Source organism: Protopterus annectens, chromosome 7.part0 (genome assembly GCF_019279795.1).
Source record: "Protopterus annectens isolate FY-2018-M chromosome 7.part0, PAN1.0, whole genome shotgun sequence".
In the NCBI taxonomy this organism is placed as follows: Eukaryota; Metazoa; Chordata; order Ceratodontiformes; family Protopteridae; genus Protopterus; species Protopterus annectens.
In genome coordinates, this window is record NC_056739.1 from 1,125,583,071 (window position 1) to 1,125,601,826 (window position 18,756).

General features: G+C 36.2%; 1 protein-coding gene across 1 annotated transcript in view; it reads left to right on the forward strand.

Moving 5' to 3' along the window:
- The window catches only part of LOC122806900 (endoplasmic reticulum aminopeptidase 1-like), a 447,374-nt gene that overhangs the window by 182,729 nt on the left and 245,889 nt on the right, over positions 1-18,756 (forward strand). Inside the window, exon 12 of the mRNA XM_044077704.1 lies at positions 5,204-5,387. Within this exon, the coding sequence (XP_043933639.1) occupies positions 5,204-5,387 (184 nt within the window). The remainder of the gene's footprint in view (positions 1-5,203; positions 5,388-18,756) is intronic.

The window sequence follows — 18,756 nt, forward strand, 5'->3', positions numbered from 1 at the left end:
GTATCTAAGTTACATGTATGAAAGTAATAGCTGCTACACAGACATGGGTGCAGGTTTCCCTGAACATTTGGCTTGTTCTAAAATTCCTTACTGAAACTGCATCAAGATGAGTTAAATTCAAAATCAACTCCATTGAAGACTCCTTGGTTTGTAAAGACTTCTAGAAATGACTACAATGAAAGTCCCATTTTCGCCATACATGCAGCCAATCATGACAGTGCTTGTCCCTGAAAATCTCTGAAAAAAGTTAACTTTTGACATCTGTTGACCATGTACTGAATCAAGCCACTACACCACAGGTTCCAGTCTATTATAGTCCATGTGTGAGCTAATGACCTGAGATGTACTTACCTGGATTATATGAAGATAGACACTGTTGATCTTTTTGAATATATGTCTCAGGTAGGTATGCGCCTTGTATTGAGCAGCATTCTACCGTCACCAGGGACAATGCCACAGTATGAACAAAAGATGAATGACTTCAATAATTGGCTTAATTTCTGGTATCTTTTCAGGGGGATTCAGTATCTATCATCATGGAAGCACATGGTCTGCACCAGTCTGCTGTAGGCTTCAGAATAGCGGTTAAAACTTTATCTACCCTCTTAGAACCTTATTTAGGCAATGCTAAATTGACAAACTTAATGACATAGCAAATATAACCCAAATAAATGTAAATCTTTTACTGTGGAATGCAAAGAACCTAAACACTCTACAAGCTTTCCTCAATGTGGAGAATATACATGTCTTTGCCTGCTACTGAGACATGGTTTAAATCTACAGAAAGTACCCCAGCAACATAATGCTTCTGTGCCTTCCCCATGTTTAGACCATCAGCTGCACAGACAGGGAGAAAAGATGGAGGAGTCTCATTCTATATTAGCAACAAGCATAACTCTACTTTGGTTAAACAGGATGATGCCCTAGAATTTATCCATTTGCAAATCACCATAGACAAAGTCTCATTCCATTCCAAGCCATAGGTCACCCTCTAAATCCCTAGAATCCCACAGCTCATACCTAGACCTTCTGGAGAGACTCACCATTAAACCAAATAGTGTATTCATGGGAGACTAACTACTCCTCTGTAGACTGAGAAAAATACATTGCCTCATACTCACATGCTTAATGACTCCTGGATTTATTAGCAGAATTATCATTGACCAGATAGAGCGTACACCAACCAGAGGTTCAAACATATTTGACATGGTATTCTCCCAGTATGGGAGAGCGCTGCACCCCTCGAGTCATGTTCTTACTGGTGAGGTCAGACCACAAAGCTGTCTTCTTCAAAATAACATTCAGATCTGTAACCCCAGCGAACTGTGTAATAGTCAGAAACTATTCAAAAACAAACTGCACCCTGTTAAGCGGTAGTTTATTAAAATTCAGTGCCCCTCCCAACCCAGTACCCAGTTCACAACAAGCTATGCCTAATTGTTCACAGAGACCTTGTACAACCATGTAAATGGCTGTATAGAAACTGCTATACATACTAGAAACCCAAAACAAACCCTAAAAAACAAACCACACTGGTAGAATCCTAACCTTAATAGGGTATATAACAAAAGGAAAAAAGTCATAGGTAAAATCTAGAAGAACAATTCCCATGATTATAGGAGCTCTCTAATCAAACTAAATGGGAAACTAAGAGAAATAATTAAGTTCAACAAGGCCAGTTATGAGGTCAAGATAGCCACAATATCCTTCTACAGCTATGTCCAAAACCTCAAAGCAGCGCACATCAGTGTGCTAAACCTGTGGTCAATGGTGCCACCATCACTGAGACACACAGCAAATTTGCTGGCTGACAAATTCAGTTCAAACCCATGAAATACCTACTAATATACCTCCCCCCCAAGTATTAACAGGTGGCATTCATTAAAGCCAAAAACACATCATCTATGTGTACCAACAATTTCCTGTGATATTTCTAAATAGCCGGAAACATGACCTATCAGAACCACTTGAGCTGCTGTTTAACTATAGCCTCAAAGCAGGCTTTGTACTACAAGAATGGATGACTGCAATGGTTATCCCAGTTCACAAGAGTGGACCATCAATTGACCCAGGAAACTACAGACGTATTAGTTTGACTAGTGTAATATGCAAAGCCATGGAACAAATTATTATGAAAATGATCAACAAAGACATAGACTACCTTCAGACACTGGACCCAACACAGTGTGGCTTTGTCAAAGGAAGATCATAGCTACTAAACCTGGTGGACTTCTTTGAGAAGGTCACCAAGGCAATGGATGAGAGGAAAATGGTGCAGACCACCTACCTGAATCTGGCTAAGATATTCAGTACGATACCCCAGTCGAGTATAGTTGACAAACTCACCAAACTGGGCACAAGCCCCTATATAACTCACTGAATTGCCAACTGGCTCACACATAGGACCCAGGAAATCAGGACTGGTGATACCACCTTCACTAAGAGACCAGTCACCAACAGGGTACCTCAGGGCTATGTGCATTAACTTCTCAAATGTAAAGATTAATGTCAAGGGCTTTTAGCTGACCAAGTTCTCAGATGACTGCAAACTGGGAGCTATCATAGATTTCCCCCTCTGACACAAACATCTTACAAGAAGGTCCAACACAGACAAATGACCGGTGCCAAAGTCATGGACTAAAACCCAGTGCCAAGAAATGCATTATAATGCCTTTTGGGAAAACTGCCACCCAGTCTAATTACTGCATTGATAAGACACTTCTAAGAGTTGGCCCAGTAGTCAGGGATATGGGAATATATGTTGACAGTAATCTGGCCTTTGACCAACATGTGGCCAGGGTAGTAAGAAAATTATTCTATGTGCCCAACTTATAAGTAAGGGCATGGCATTCAGGCCCGAGGAAATTACTACTTTATTCAGCCCTTATTAGACCCTTCATTGTGTATATGCTCCCTTCGGCATGTACCTGACCAGACATATGCAACACCTGGGACATCCACAAAATTTCCTTACCGGAGAATCCAGGGTATAAACACATTGTCCAATACAGACTGCCTTAAAGTATTATCTCTATAATCTGTCTAGTACAGGTTACTAAGAGGTGATCTATGCCTGGCATACAAGACAACCTTGGATCCAGCTCTTTTGGACCTTTTGCACATCTGCAAAATGAACAGCATCAGAACCACTATATCCAAGGATTTATCTTTTGCTTGTGACATAAATAAGACATGTTGGTAAGACAGATATGTGTCTCGGAGGATCCCCATGCTCTGGAACAGCTACCCATCCATGTGAAGCAGAGTCCATCCCTAACCATGTTTAACTGTAACCTTGACCAATGATTGGGAAATCAAAAATTCATCCCAGGTCTGCCCACCATGTCTCTGACAGACAGAGGCAGATAGTAATGCCTAGACAAACATACTCACCCCACATAAGCTCTAGAAACTTCCTAACAAACCCCCTCCTATTAATTTTCACTGTTAGGCTAATGTAGTCTCTGGTGATTGTTAGACTAGTATATAAATATGAAGCTATGAATCCATGCACTAATGCCAGAGTTGTCTTGATGAGAGTAAAATACATTTTTGCCTGCCTGTTAGTGCCTCTATGGCTTTTTCCTGATTGGAGGGATGTGTGAAGCTACATCATATAGCTCAGACACTAAAAATAAACCAAGAATCTTCCCCAAGCATTCAGATTATCTGCCTCTCATTCAGTTGCTTCTTTTGATATTGATGGCTAAATGTCAGGTACTAGCTGAGGTCTGTCCTTGACTGTCATCAGAGAGTGCATCAGCATACCTCTCAATCTCTTAGAGCAGGACATCTGGACAAATACATAAATAATGGGGGACAAAGGCTCAAAAATAAGGACACTTTTTAAATATTGCTCTTACAAACTTAGAAAGTAGATAGAATATTAGATTTTGCATTAGCATGAATTTCATGAGGGTATGAAGTCTGAAACTCAAATGTTTGTCATTATTTTTGGACCTCAACCTTCAATTATTTTCCAATGATTTGCCAGAAAACCACAATTTTATGAGAAACAGACCAAAATTAGGAGACAAAAATCTAGACACTCCGTGAAAACCTGTATAGTTGACAGGTATGTGCATCAGCCTTTGTACTGGAACAATCATTAGCAAAGCAAGCAGAAAACATGCAGATAATGGTACTAAGAAATGTTAAATAAAAGTAAAGCCACCCACTCAATACGCTTTTCTTGAGCAAAGAGTTAATTACTGGGTAATCCAAAAGTTACAGTACAAAGGTTCTGAAACTGAGAAATTCTGAAATCAGTACATTCATATATAGATTTATATGTAGGATTTATATGTAGGAATGTAGGATGAAAATAAAGTCAAAATATCTATTAGAAATTAATATAGTGCAACATTCCTGAAACATTCAGTTAAAGAAATCTGTAGCTATCAGATCTCATCACTGCAGCAAGTATAAAAGCATTCCAAAGCATACATATATAGTGTTTCTGTGACTTGGCTCTAAAAAGGTGATGCATACCCTATACTTAAGTTTTTTTTTTCCTTTTAAATATTGTAGCATAAATGGCATATTTTTTAAGTTTAATGTTAGTTGCTTCATTTTCTTAAAATTAAGAGCACAACTGAATATTTTGTAGGTAATTATTTTAGTATCGATGGAAATTTCATAAGTGTGTCAAACCATTTTGGCAGTACATTTATGATTAGAGAACAAAATATCCAAAATCTGTCTTGAAAATATCAATCAGTAAAGGAGTTAACATATGGATAAATGTATCTTTGCCCTTCTCCAGATATAGAATGTATTTTGAAAGTACTTTCTTTTACGACCGTGAGCTATAAATTACAAACAATAATAAAAGAAATAACAATTGAAAATACTGGGGAACCAGCCTTTTAATTTCACTACTGATGTCAATGAGGATATGCATCCTTTAGTGACGACAATATTTTTTGTGGTTAGTTTGTAGAATTGTAATAGTTTTTATTTGCACATTATTAGATAAATTAACATTTTTAAGGACTCAATATATTTATTATTAGATTAACATTTTAAGGAGTCAATGTATTTACTTTGTCTTTCATCTGGATAAATCACTGCAATTGTCAAAATAGTCATTTCTCACCTCTGAGTATTTCACACACACACATTATATATATATATATATATATATATATATATATATATATATATATATATATATATATATATATTTTTTTTTCTTCATCAGAAACTGTTTCCATCCCAGATGATGTTCGTTGGGTCAAAGCAAACGTCAATTCCAGAGGGTTCTACAGAGTTTCTTATGATCCTTCGACTTTCAGTGCTATTATTGGACAGCTTAGTCAAAATCACAACATTTTTAGCAAGATTGACAGAGCCAGCCTAATTGATGATGCATTTTATCTTGCAAGGTAAACGATTTTAATAAAAGTTGGATTGTATTTTGTAAACTGTTTCCATACTTTGTTTAGAGACATGAAATGCACCACAAATAAGTAAGTATGTTTCTCTTTAGCAATACCGTTATTCAAAATTGCATCTTACAAGTGTCCTTTGCATACCTGTCAACTGTTTGGGTTTTCATAAAATGTCCAGATATTTGCCTCATGTTTTTGCTCTGTTTGCCAAAATAATTGTGCTTTTATAGAAAATGATTGAGGACTGAAGTAATTAAATAATGACAGATATTTGAGTTTTAGACTTCACATCCTTCAGAAAAATGTATCCTAATGCATAAGCTATTATTCTAGCAACTTCCTAAGTTTTTTAAAGCATTATTTAAAATCTCTCCCTTTTTATGCCTTTGTCTGCCCATTATTTTGGGCTTTGCCCAGATTTTCTACACTAGGATGTTGATATGTAAGATGCTTTGTATTTTCCCTGCTATTAGATCAAAAGAGTTAATGCAATTATTTTGACAATTTTCTTATGATTTGAGCAATGTATAATTTACAGCAATTAAGGAGAAGCTATTGCAGATAATGCTGTTATAAAAAATCCACAATGAAGAGAAAAAGAAATCTACATTTTAGTTGTAGCCAGCATTTTTTTGTGTTTTCTTCCTTACAAAAATTTTTTTGCATTGCTAGAGATAGAGCAAAACTTGGCTACTTCCACTTTTGCAGTTTCAAGCTCAGTATTATTTTATGTATAACTTGCCTGGTAAGTATCACAGTAAAATAACTACATGCTAAGTTCAGACTACTGACAAAAAGACCTAAAGCAGCTGGCATCTCCCATAACACTGTGGCTTCTGCCAAGATGTGGACTGCTTGCAGGTGGAAAGAGAAGTCATTCAAATAAACAAGACAATTTAGTAGCAATTGAAAGGCTTTATATGGACAGACATAGTCTGATAATAATAGGGCCATATGTCTAGTCTATAAATATAAGTAACACAATATGAAAGTTGCCCCCTACCACTCCAGAAAGGAAGGGTCAGTCGTTAATAAACATTATTTTAATAGTCATTTAAACAAAAGATGAGTCTTCTGAATAAAGGAAATCAACATCCAGCTCTTCACTATACATGAGAGGGAACCAGGAAAGGGTGAACAGAAAACGAAACAAATTACCCATGAATGTAGATACAAGGAGAATGGACTGGAATCATGTCAGAGGCACAGGGATTGTAATTTAGTATTTGAAAGCAAAAGACTAAACATTGCATGTTTAGAAAGAAGAATAAATTAAGAGGAAAAGTGTTTCTGAAACTGTGAGATGTGGGAAAGCAAAGACTGAGGGAGGAAGACAGTGGATAGGATTCATGAACACCTACATGAAGTGTAAACCATCTGTATTCAAGAACATCCCTAACACATTTTTTGTGCTGTCTATTCACTCAGAAAGATTATACTAAGTGTACATATAGTCTACACTTTATGGTAACCTTTATGAATCCCCCTTGATATTTAAGGCTGCAAGAAAATCATTAAGAAAACTAAAATTAGGAGAAAGTAGGTAGGCATTATGCTTGTGTTGTCTATTCACTCAGAAAGATTATACTAAGTGTACATATAGTCTACACTTTATGGTAACCTTTATGAATCCCCCTGGATATTTAAGGCTGCAAGAAAATCATTAAGAAAACTAAAATTAGGAGAAAGTAGGTAGGCGTTATGCTTGTGTTGTCTATTCACTCAGAATGGTGTACATCTAGTATTGGCATTCATGAATCCAGCCCAATATGTGACAAAAAAGTTTTTGTATAAGAACTTTGTCTATGCATCAATTATTCCTGGCATGTATGCTATTACATGAAGAGTAAACCCAATTTTCCATTCTTAATATATAAACAGTGCGGTTTGCAGCAAGACATATGTATGGGTGTCTGCTGAAAGTTGTTGGAGGACAGTAGAAAATATAAAGGAAATATTTATGCTGAATACATGTATATACACATACACACACTTACATGTGCACATACACACAAACATATGTGTATAACACACATATTATATATGCATATATATATATATATATATATATATATATATATATATATATATATATATATATTTACAACACACATATATTACATACATTTTCTTTATTTTTTTTATCTTCATATATTTCTTCTTCAGTTTTCAGTATCCTCTCCCAGGCTGAGTCTGAAAATGGTCCAGTGAAATCAGTGCTGTGGTCTGGTTAACAAATATATTTGCGGACTCGTGTGCCCCCCCCCCCCGCACACATAAATACAATACAACCTAAAGCCATGTAACTAATGACATCTGAAAGAGAGGATTAAGGCTCTGAGCACAGAGTTTGACTTCTTTCAACAACATTTGCCTACTATCTGACTTTGAGCAAGCCACTTAACCAGACGGTGCTCTTGGGTTACCCGTGAAATGGAATGCTTGTAATGACAGAGCTTAGCTAGTTAACAGAAATATTTAACGCAGTGACATAGGAAGATGTGATTCTTGAGGCAGATGTAAAGAATGGGAAAATGGGTTAACGTGTAAAGTGCAAGCAGGATAAAACATGTATGGTACTTAGGAAAGGAATGGTGGGCATATGGAACACATACTAAAGGCAGGATGAGTCAGGTAGAAAACAGAGCTGCAGTATATTGAAAGGTTTGCAATGAATTACAAGGTCTACTTTGAGTAACTGAAGTAACACTGCAACGATCACCATGACAGCTATATTGTGTAGTGCACTCATGGAGTGTAATTAGTCCATCACAGTAATTAGCACAGCACTGCCAAAGCAACACTATGAAGACCTGCTGTGATGCACGGTTCAGTGGATTTGCTATTTCCCCTCACCTATTGGCAAATCATAGAGATCATCTGCCCGTTTGTATATTGTGCTGTTTCTCTGCTACTGAAATAATGCGTTGTACTTATACAGGCCTGCAGGCAACTCACAAAAACTTGATGGTTTTCCTAAATGCTTTATAGCTGTTAATTTATTTAAGTAAAATTAAGAAGTCTGTGCCAATCATAATTATGGCAAAGTACCACATCTCAATAAAGGATCAAAGTCAAAGTCTATGTGAAATGAAAGACAAATAGAGGGTATAATTCCATGGGTGTTGTAGACCAGTGTGAATATTGTACCTTGTCAGCCACTGTAGCTAGATAGCACATGCATATAAGTTACTGAGCATGTGCAAGATCAGTCGCAGTGAATGCAAGCATGAATGGATATGCAAATGAGAGTGTGTTTTAAGTAATAAGTGAGTCACTTAGCTTAAGGACATGTTCCAGTTACAGTTTCTGATGTGTTTATGTACAATACATATCTTGAACCCATTACAACGCTTTATTGCCTCTTTTGAATGCACGAGACAAGCAACAGGTGTGTTCAGGCACGGACTGATTAATGATATATCCTGATAAGAAGCCATAGTTCAGGATGATGAATTGAAGTAAAGAAATGCTAAATATAGTTCTAATAAGAATATATGGGTATCAGCAGCAAGTAAGGAAAAAGTTCATATTAAAGTGATGCAGTAAAGCAATACAAGGATGTATGAGACCTTATGACATGAAATCCAAAATGCACTCTGGACTCAGAAATGCCAGTAAAAACTTTTAATCTTACAAAAACTGATGTTACCTGATGAAGGGAGAAATTCTAAAAACTTTGTAAGATTAAAAGTTTTTATTTATGTTTCCGATTCTGGAGTCCTGTTTGGATTTTACTTTTTTTTTTGCCATTGACTCAGTTTACTGGCTTCCTGGATTCTATTTTCCTTGTGTTACCTTACAACATGACTTAGATATTGTATTCCCAAGACAAATAATGAATTAGAACATTGACTGGATTATATGTGTATCTTTCTGGTCAGTTTGTGAAGAAAATGCTAAAGCAGTGAAAAAAACTGAGTTGCCTGAGACAATGTAAAGTGATGTATTATTGTGTTCTTGTGATTGTTCAACATAAACATAGCCATGTTAGACTGAATGTGGGCAGGCAAACTAGTTATCTTGTTAGTCCAACTTCACACAAGGTTTACAGTCACTAACATCTATATATCTGTATATCAAAATTACTGTTATTAACACAGATTAAGGCAAAAACATTTTATTGTGGTATGAAGCTCTTCGTCAAGCAATGTTCTCCTATCAAGCGTTTTGCCAGTGACAGAATTTGTTACCAACAAGAGCATCCGACTGATCCCATTGTTTCTGGATGCATGGTCAGTAGGAATTTAAACAGTATTTAACATTCTTATTTATGGCCATGAGTTTGTTTTTCAATAATAGGGTTTCACTTAATATCATCCCAGTCTTCTGCTGTTCTCTCTATGTTTTTGGTTATCTGCTGCTTTGATAGTCTGCAGTATCTGGGCTTACACTTCATGGTCTCCTTTTTCAGTTAGTTTTATCATGAGTATATCCCAAACCTGTACTATAAAGGAATAAAAGCCTGAATAAGCCTCCGGTGACAAATGTTCGACTAGTAGCATAGGTGGTTGGATGGGAGACAACCTGAGAAGAACTGGGAGTAAGAAGCTGATGTTGGCTCACCCACCCTGAGGGGATGCAGATTGCAACAGTATTAAGATCTTGGTTAGCTAAGCACATCAAGCAGTATGTCACTTGGCCAGGAGGTTCCTCATGGGTAGAAGCATGCATTCAGCACCTTAAGGCAGCCATGGTGGTGCTCACAAGGCTGCCATGGGGTGGAAGGGTGAGGGTGTCCTCTCTAGCAGCAGTATGACATCACTCTAGCATGCTCAGTCTTTACATTACCAAAGGTCATGGGTTGGGTGGAACTTGGAGAGACTACAGCAGGTCAAGTTGATCCAGTAAATGTGGACAGAAGCTGGTACAGCTGATAGTCAGCTGCAGGGAGGTTTGGAGAAAATAAATTGTGCTGTGCATTAGTCTATACTCCTTTTTCTGCTGGGTGACGTAAAAGCAGAGTAACACTTTAATCATTGCAGAGATATTCTGTACTACATTCACTAATTCTAAAGCACTTTTCCATCCTAGAAAATCTGATGTCTTTCTGGCTGATTCTGTGCTAAAATGTACACTGTCTTTGCATTAAAATTAAGGAACATTCAATTATTGTCTTCTCAAGTTATTTCTTTTCTCTTTTCTCTGTGGAGTTACCCTCTATAAATATTTTCACATTTAAAATTCTGTTTTAAACCTTCTGTATTATTATATAAACCTGTTGGTCTCGTTTGCCTAATTTTCTTCTATTCAGCTCAGTTCTCATTGTCATGGCCAACTTCTGGGACTTCATTATCACTACCCTGTGTTCTTAGATTACAGCAATTACCTAACTAATGTTTTATTAATTATTAAAAAACGAACACAGGAGCAACTACCATAAGTGCTTTCGTCTTAGGCACAGGACTTCATCAGATACTCCTTCCTTATTTTGCTTGTCTTTTATACTAACACCAATTAATTATCATTCTCAATTAACCATTTAAAGCAACATCACCAAAAGTAGTAAAATGTCATCCTAAAACAATGTTTCAGGAAATTGTAACTAGGTCTTAATACTATGTTGAAATTTTAAAACCTCAAAAAAAAAAAAAAAAAAAAAATAAAAAATATATATATATATATATATATATATATATATATATATATAGTCACCTACTAATAATATTCCTAAATATTTAATCTAAAAAAAACATTAAATCAAAATTAATAAAAACATTTTTTATAGGTACTTAATCAAATGTGCAACTGTGCAAACATGTAAAACAAATTATATAATCACACTGTGGAAGCTTTTTGTACCAAAACTGGTTTAACAGAAATATATTCATTTAACCCAGGTGGTGCATTAGACCTTAACCTGAGTTGCCATACCAGTTCTTTGTTAAGTAACATATTTTTATAATCACCACCCCCTATGTAATTTCTGATAACATCAATTATACCAAATTTATATCCACTAAAGGTGCTGCAGTAAATAGAATGTTTATATAACACACTAGAATCTTTCTTATTTTTTACATCGTAACAGTGTTCGTAAATTTTATCACTGAATGCCCTTTCAGTTTTACCCACATAGTATGCGCCAACACCTTCTTTTTCTTTTAGGACAGGTTTTAGTCTTAAAAAACTTTTGAGGTAAACATGCCTCGGAATAAATATGATGGTAAGGGCACAGTTCCTTGTGGTGGTTGTAAACAGTGTTCCAATATTTTGAAAGAAGGTAGTATTAAATTAGAAAATGACCTGGGTAGTGTTGTTAGATTCTGCAGAGGTAACTGCAGTACAAAGATGTTAGTATATTTGGCTGTATGTAATGAATGCCCCGCAAACTATGTGGGTAAAACTGAAAGGGCATTCAAGGACAGAATTTACGAACACTGTTACGATGTAAAAAACAAGAAAGATTCGTATTCAACGGATTCCGCTTTTGTTTAATTAAAGTAGATCTGTGTGTGTGTGTGTGTGTGTGTGTGTGTGTGTGTGTGTGTGTGTGTGTGTGTGTGTGTGTGTGTGTGTGTCTCGTTGTAACTCTCAGACCTTATGCAGTTTAATAGTCCATTCTGCTCCACAGGCATGTCTACTAAATACCTCTGATACTTTAAACATGTGGCTTATGCAACATACTACAGCATATGCCCTTGTCTTTCCAGCAACTTCACCCCCTTCATGTCCACAGTAGCAGTGTTGTACATTTAATTATTTGAAGTCATTATTCTGAATTTTATAGTGTTAGAGATTATTTTCTGTCCAAAAAACAACAAATATGTGCTTTTTTGAATTAGTGAAGTTAAGGTTGGAATTATTATGAGAAGTGGAACCCACCACAATATCCAGTGCCATTGTGTAACTGTAGTCTTGACAGTGAATTTCACAGTGTTGTGCTTCTTGATTACTTGTATTTTTTTGTATTGTATTTTGCATTTTCTTACTTTCATTGAATTCATTTTCAAGCAGTCCTACTGTACAATGTGCCAATTTTTATGTCTGAATTTAGAGCACAGTCTGTTAGGCCTTGCACCCTTGTATTACTGTGTCCTCACCCCCAGTAACAGCTATGATTTGAAAATGATATGTAATTATTATTGCTGTGCACCATTTGATTCTTTTTATGTGCCTCCCTCAAAAAGTACCATCTTTGTTTTGTCAAATGCAGAGTATACATAGTCACTGCATGTTAACTTTTGTTGCAGAACTGGATTCCCCTGGGGCTCTGCATGAACTATTATAGGCATTGACTGTGCCACTGAAATGTACAGTCTACGGAATTACATTGGGGTACAATAGCAGCATACTGCCATCCTGATGCCTACCATACTCTGTCTGATCTACAGTACAAAGGGCATCTGTGAACCTAGAAATTCATTTCTGATTGCACTAAGTTCACAGATTGTTTTCGTCTTGTAAACACTTTATGGAATGGAAATAAGTAGTATTATGTTTCACTGAGTGAGACAAGTATGCTAAATAATTTAGCTCTAGTCTCATAACCTGTATGACCACAGTATCAATAGTGCTGAATGCTTTACTAGACAGAGAGCAATATTACAGAACATTGCACATTTATGATTTTAATTCTTACATATATTACTGAGCAGATTTTTTATTCAGGCAATTGTGTGTGTGTTTATTAGTAATGTTTGGTTACTACCTAACCCCTCCTCCTCAATTTCCGTATTGGTACCCAATTGCTGACACCCATGTGACTCCCCTGTGTCACACAAGCAACCTCATTGGAAACTATTGGTGTTTGAGTTGTCACACCATTACTAATAGTGAAACTTAGATTGGATGGGAAAATTAAAGAAATAATATTTTTCTTTATCATATTTATTTCAGTATACTCCTCAACACTGCTTTTATTTAAAACAAATTTGCATGTCTGTCAGAGGAATCATCCCTACCAAATCAATACTTAACTTCCCTGTCTGTTTCACCCTTTCTACCTAGCAAATTACACCAATCACCAGCTTTCACTGTAGCACACAGGCATCATTCAGACAAGACTGCTAAGGTCGATGTCTGGGATTTAGCTCACTAGTAATCTGAGTTACAACCTGAAAACCTGGATTGCTACCCTTGATTTCCTTTTAACCTTTGCCATTATGCTACTAGCTTAGAGGCTAAACATGTCTAACGTTTTCTTCTACACCACTTATGCAATGCCTGAATGAGAATCTCTGATTAGAATGGATTAAATCTTGGGCATTCATTATTTGGAAAAATCTCTTATATCATTCCACTTCACAAAGGAGGAACCAGTACTGACTTATCTAATTACAGGTCAATTGCAATTTTATCTCCTATATCCAAAATTCTAGAAAAATTTATCCATTCCCAGCTCATAAACTACCTATTATACAATAGCCGTCTCACTAATTCCCAATATGGCTTTTGACCCAATCAAAGTACTATTACAGCTCCTCTAAGTTTCACTAATATCATTAACCAACTCAGAAACAATGGTCAATTAGTTTCCTCAATATTCCTGGACATGTTAAAAGCATTTGACACCGTTTCCCATCAAAAATGACTAAATAAGCTTCTATCCCTTAAACTAAGCAATTCTGTCCTTACATGGTTCTACAACTACTTAACAGACCAAAAACAAGTTGTAAAAAGCCAAAGTGAACTTTTCTCACTGTTACCTGTTACATTAGAAGTACCACAAGGTTCTGTTCTTGGTCCACTGATGTTTAGCATCTTTACCAACAAACCCACAATCATACAATATGCAGATGACTCCACACTCATCTGTGCAGCCCCTTAACTCTCTAAACTACAAGAAAAGACCCAGCTTTTTATCACAGTGGTAGAGTCATAGCTCTTTAACTCTGTTAATTCTAAATCCACAAAAAACTAAACTCATGATTTTCTCTAGCAACAAAACCCAAGACCTACAATCCCCCTCCCAAGTATATACTTCTGATAATACTAAGACAGAACCTGTACCACACACTAAACTACTGAGCATCAAAACAGACAAAAACCATGAAATCGGACAAGCATCTATCTGTTAACCATAAAAAAGTTCACATTAAAGTAGGTTTTCTGTACGGAATTAAACCATACATTACTGACACCACAAGACAATCTATTGCCAGAACTCATCTACCCTCTACCCTACTCTATGCCTCTGCCACTTTCTCCAACCTGAAAACAACTGATCTGCCAAAACTAGAAGGCTGCTATAATAAGATCGCCAAATTTGCCACTAATTCCCCTTATATATCCCATCACTGTAGGGCCTTACTCCAACTAAACTGGCCTGAGTTATCCAGCCTCCTAACATACACTCAACTAACAATGGCCCATGCCATAGTATACCAACCTAAAAAATGTCCAGCACTCTGTAACCTGCTTCAATCACAAATGAAAGACAACTGAGATCTTCTGAAAAATTTCTATTACAAATCACAAAAGCTAACAACTATTAGGGAGATTCTCTCTACTCTAATAAAAATTTTCAGAACTTGGAACCTGACCCTGCAGAACATTGTAACCATCTCAAACCCCTCACAATTCAAAATACTCCTCAAAATATAACTCCTGGCTATGCACCTGCCTAACTCCTGGTTAAGTAAAGTTCCACTCTACAAGACCTTACCCCTATATATACCCACTAATAAATTTACTTAAAGGAATTCTTCTAAATATTACTTTTGTAAATAATGTACCAGCAATATGTATTTTCATATATCTCCACCCTCCCAACTATTATTTCTTTGTATATGTTTGTATCAGTTTGCTTTGTACTTGTTTTATCATTTGTAACCTCTGGGGCTTTTCCCCCTGGGCCTCCACTGAAAAAGGGCAACTGCACAGATGGTGTATCCTGGTAAACAAGCATTTAAATAATAAATAAATATTTTTTCAACAGAAAGCTGCACCCTCTTAAACCCATATATAACTGCATCTCAAAAATCTATCATCCTACACACAAGGCTCCATTTTTCATTCATTCCTTATTTATCCCCTGTTAATAGCCTCCTCGTCTTATCTGTCTCTGCTATTGGCCTAGTGTGCCTCTAATTCTGATGGAGCACCTCCCTGTAATGACAAGCTGATAACTGTGACCATACTTTCTAGAATCATTTTTGCTCTATCAACTTTCTGGCTTAATGGATGGTATCATTCTTAAATCAATCCCCAAAAGGCATAATCAAAATATTAAGATCATCACAGCAACGATATGTGTTCTCTTGAATTATTAACATTTTCTAAGTGAACATTTGTCATTTATTCATTTAACAAATTCTGTTGCCTTTCTTTATATCATAGCAATTACTAACTGATCCTGCCACAGTCTGCTGAGACCTATTGCCTATTCATTTCTTCCAACTTGGTCCTGGACACTCTTCCCAAATAAATTACCTAAATCCTCCTGCTAATCAAAAACAGAGAAGAATGCCCCCCCATTCAGGCCACTCAAACTCAGAAGCATTTCTTTAATAGAAAAAAAGTATTTTGGATTTATGGTGCTATATTTATAATGTCTCTTTGGCCTTCAAGTTCTACTGCAGGACCCAAACAAATTCTCCTAACCAAAGTAAACACTCCCTGTGCCACCAGTGAAAAATGTGTTGTCCTTTCCACATCTGTGCTGTCCTGAACTTGGTGATATATAACTATACATGTATATGAAAAAAAGTCACAGGGATCACTTTCACCTTATTGAAGGGGAGCCCGCCTTTCTCCATGAGGTGTGCTACAAAATCACATCAGTCTTTCAAATCTCAGAACTATATTCCATTTGTGTTAGGGTGCCACTCAGTCAGTTATAACAATTCTGGGAGACAGTGAACCTCTACAACTATCAACAGTGGCAAATGTATAGCCAATTAAGAGGTTTGCAGTAGTCAGTCTTTTTCTTTGTAACACTACTACTTGTGGAAACTTGCCTTAGCTGCTTCATTCATTTATTTCTACTCCCACCTTAAATGTTTAACGCTATACATTACCTTGTTCATGAGCAACGATAGAGAGCATTTCATTCTCTGTTCACTTGGTAAAATGCACATCTTAACTGAATGGTTGTTTCATTAATTCATTCTCGGATTATATGCCTAATGTAGTGCAAGGACACTAGAGAGCTGGAGCTTATCCCAGCACACAGTAAGTGTAAGGTTTAGACACTAGTCCTGTATGTGGTACCAACCCATTGCAGGATGTACACATTCACTCTCACATGGTACACACATCTACAGGAAATTTCGGGGAATCATCCATTCACCTATGGCACATCTCTGAATGTCGAAAAAAAATGACTACTTGTTGAAAACCAGCATGGACATAGGAATGATACACATAAAGCCTAACCTACAAATGCCTAGTAGCTATATAGTTTAAGATCGTTTAACCTACAAGGAGCTCATAACAAAATGTCTCACTATTATGTAATGTTTATTCTCTGTATTTAACCTTGTCCCTCTTTATAATACGTGTCTTCAAATTGCAAATTTTTTATGCATCTAATCTAAAATGTTAATATCCTGTAACAACTTATGTCCGCAAATATCATGCATCTAATCTAAAATTGTTTAATTTTCTGTATTGAATTATAACTTTGTAAAATCTGGCATGCAACTTACATTATTGTGGAGCTTTTCTCTTCGGGCCTCCACTGAAAAGGGGCTCTTTCAGGCCCAGTGGACTTCTCTGGTCATCAAACTTAAATAAAACTAATAATAATAAAATAAATAAAAGATAACCAATGAGAACCAGGATAGAAAACCAAGATGATTTTTGCCAGTAATGTTAAGTGCTGCAACATTAAGCCGTTATACACACACACACACACACGCACACACACGCACACACACGCACACACACACACACACACACACACACACACACACACACACACACACACACACACACACACACACACACACTTCCAAGTATAAATCATAGATTTTGTTTGGTTAAGTGTTTTGCTCAAAAGTGAATACTACTCATATGGAATTCTCAGGAATCAAACCTCCATAGTACAGGATGCAGGTTATTTGCAGGTTTCTGCCTTACTCACTAAATTAGAATAACTGCTATTGTAACATAATATATAATTATAGACAACTGCTGTTCTTAGTAGATATGAAGGATAACAATTCAAACATAAGTACCATCCCGTGCTAGTCACAACAAAAAGATATTGAAAAAATTATCAATGAGTCTATATTTTTAACAAACGCACCGATATGCATGCATCCTATGGCAAGTGTATTTGATAATGAATTTATGAATTTAAATAAGGCAATTATAAATAAAGAAATGTTGTCACTGCTAGTATCAATATAACTGGAAGCCATATTCCAAGCAAGACAACTTACTTCCTTGACAAACCTCAACACATTTTATAACCATGTTAATTGTTTTCAGTATTATAATAATTATTAAACTATACCATTAAAGTCATTTGTTTAAATGCTATCTGAAGGTATTTTTGAATGAATTAAATTTTTATGGAATCCTTTAAAGTAACTGCTATGCATGCATATTCCTTCTGTAACATTCAACGATGTTAATTCATAAGGAATTCTGATGTCAGGAACGTGAAGACTCCATCAAAAGCTGCATTGAAAAAGACAGTAGGAGTCCTTCCCATAATATCTGTGGAAGATAGTTTGGCCAGAGTCATGCATTTCCTGAGTCCCCTGACATAACTTCTGGCATGAGGACTACTGTCAAACTCTTGTCACTAGTTATACACATGGATGCAATGCCATGCACTGGTCACCTTGTTAAGCTTATCCAAGGTAAAATACAACTAAATGAAAGTTGGTTACTTCAGTCAAGCATCTTCCAGGTACAAAAGTAAGATGGATCAGGCATAAAAAATCCTACAAGATCAATATGAATAACTTCTTCCTCATCAGAAAAATGGGATTAAATGCTGACAACTTTTTAGTCAGGAGTCATGCTTCTGTTTGCACAGAGTCAAAAGATGATCCATGTAAACTGTAGGAACAACCTGATAATTATATGTCATACTGCGCATTGTAGTATTACAAAACATTGTGTATTTATTGCTTGTAGACAGTCATTTAACTACCAGCATTTGGTCAAACACAATGCATTAGAGTACTTCTGAAAGTTTGATTTTAATATTTACTATCTTATCCCTAACTTTAGCTTCATAGATGTCTAAAAGTCCTTGTACATATGAAAGATTATGACTCCTGTGATGGCACCTATAGAATGGATGGAGTGGATTAGAATGAAATTCTGGTTTTGCACATGTCAATATCTGCCTTCATCCACTTACCAGAACTGACTTTTTCTGCCAATGTAAATGCCATTATTCAAGAATACTGCTTTGCCATGCTAGAACCACAGATGTTTAACCTCCACAATCCCATTACAA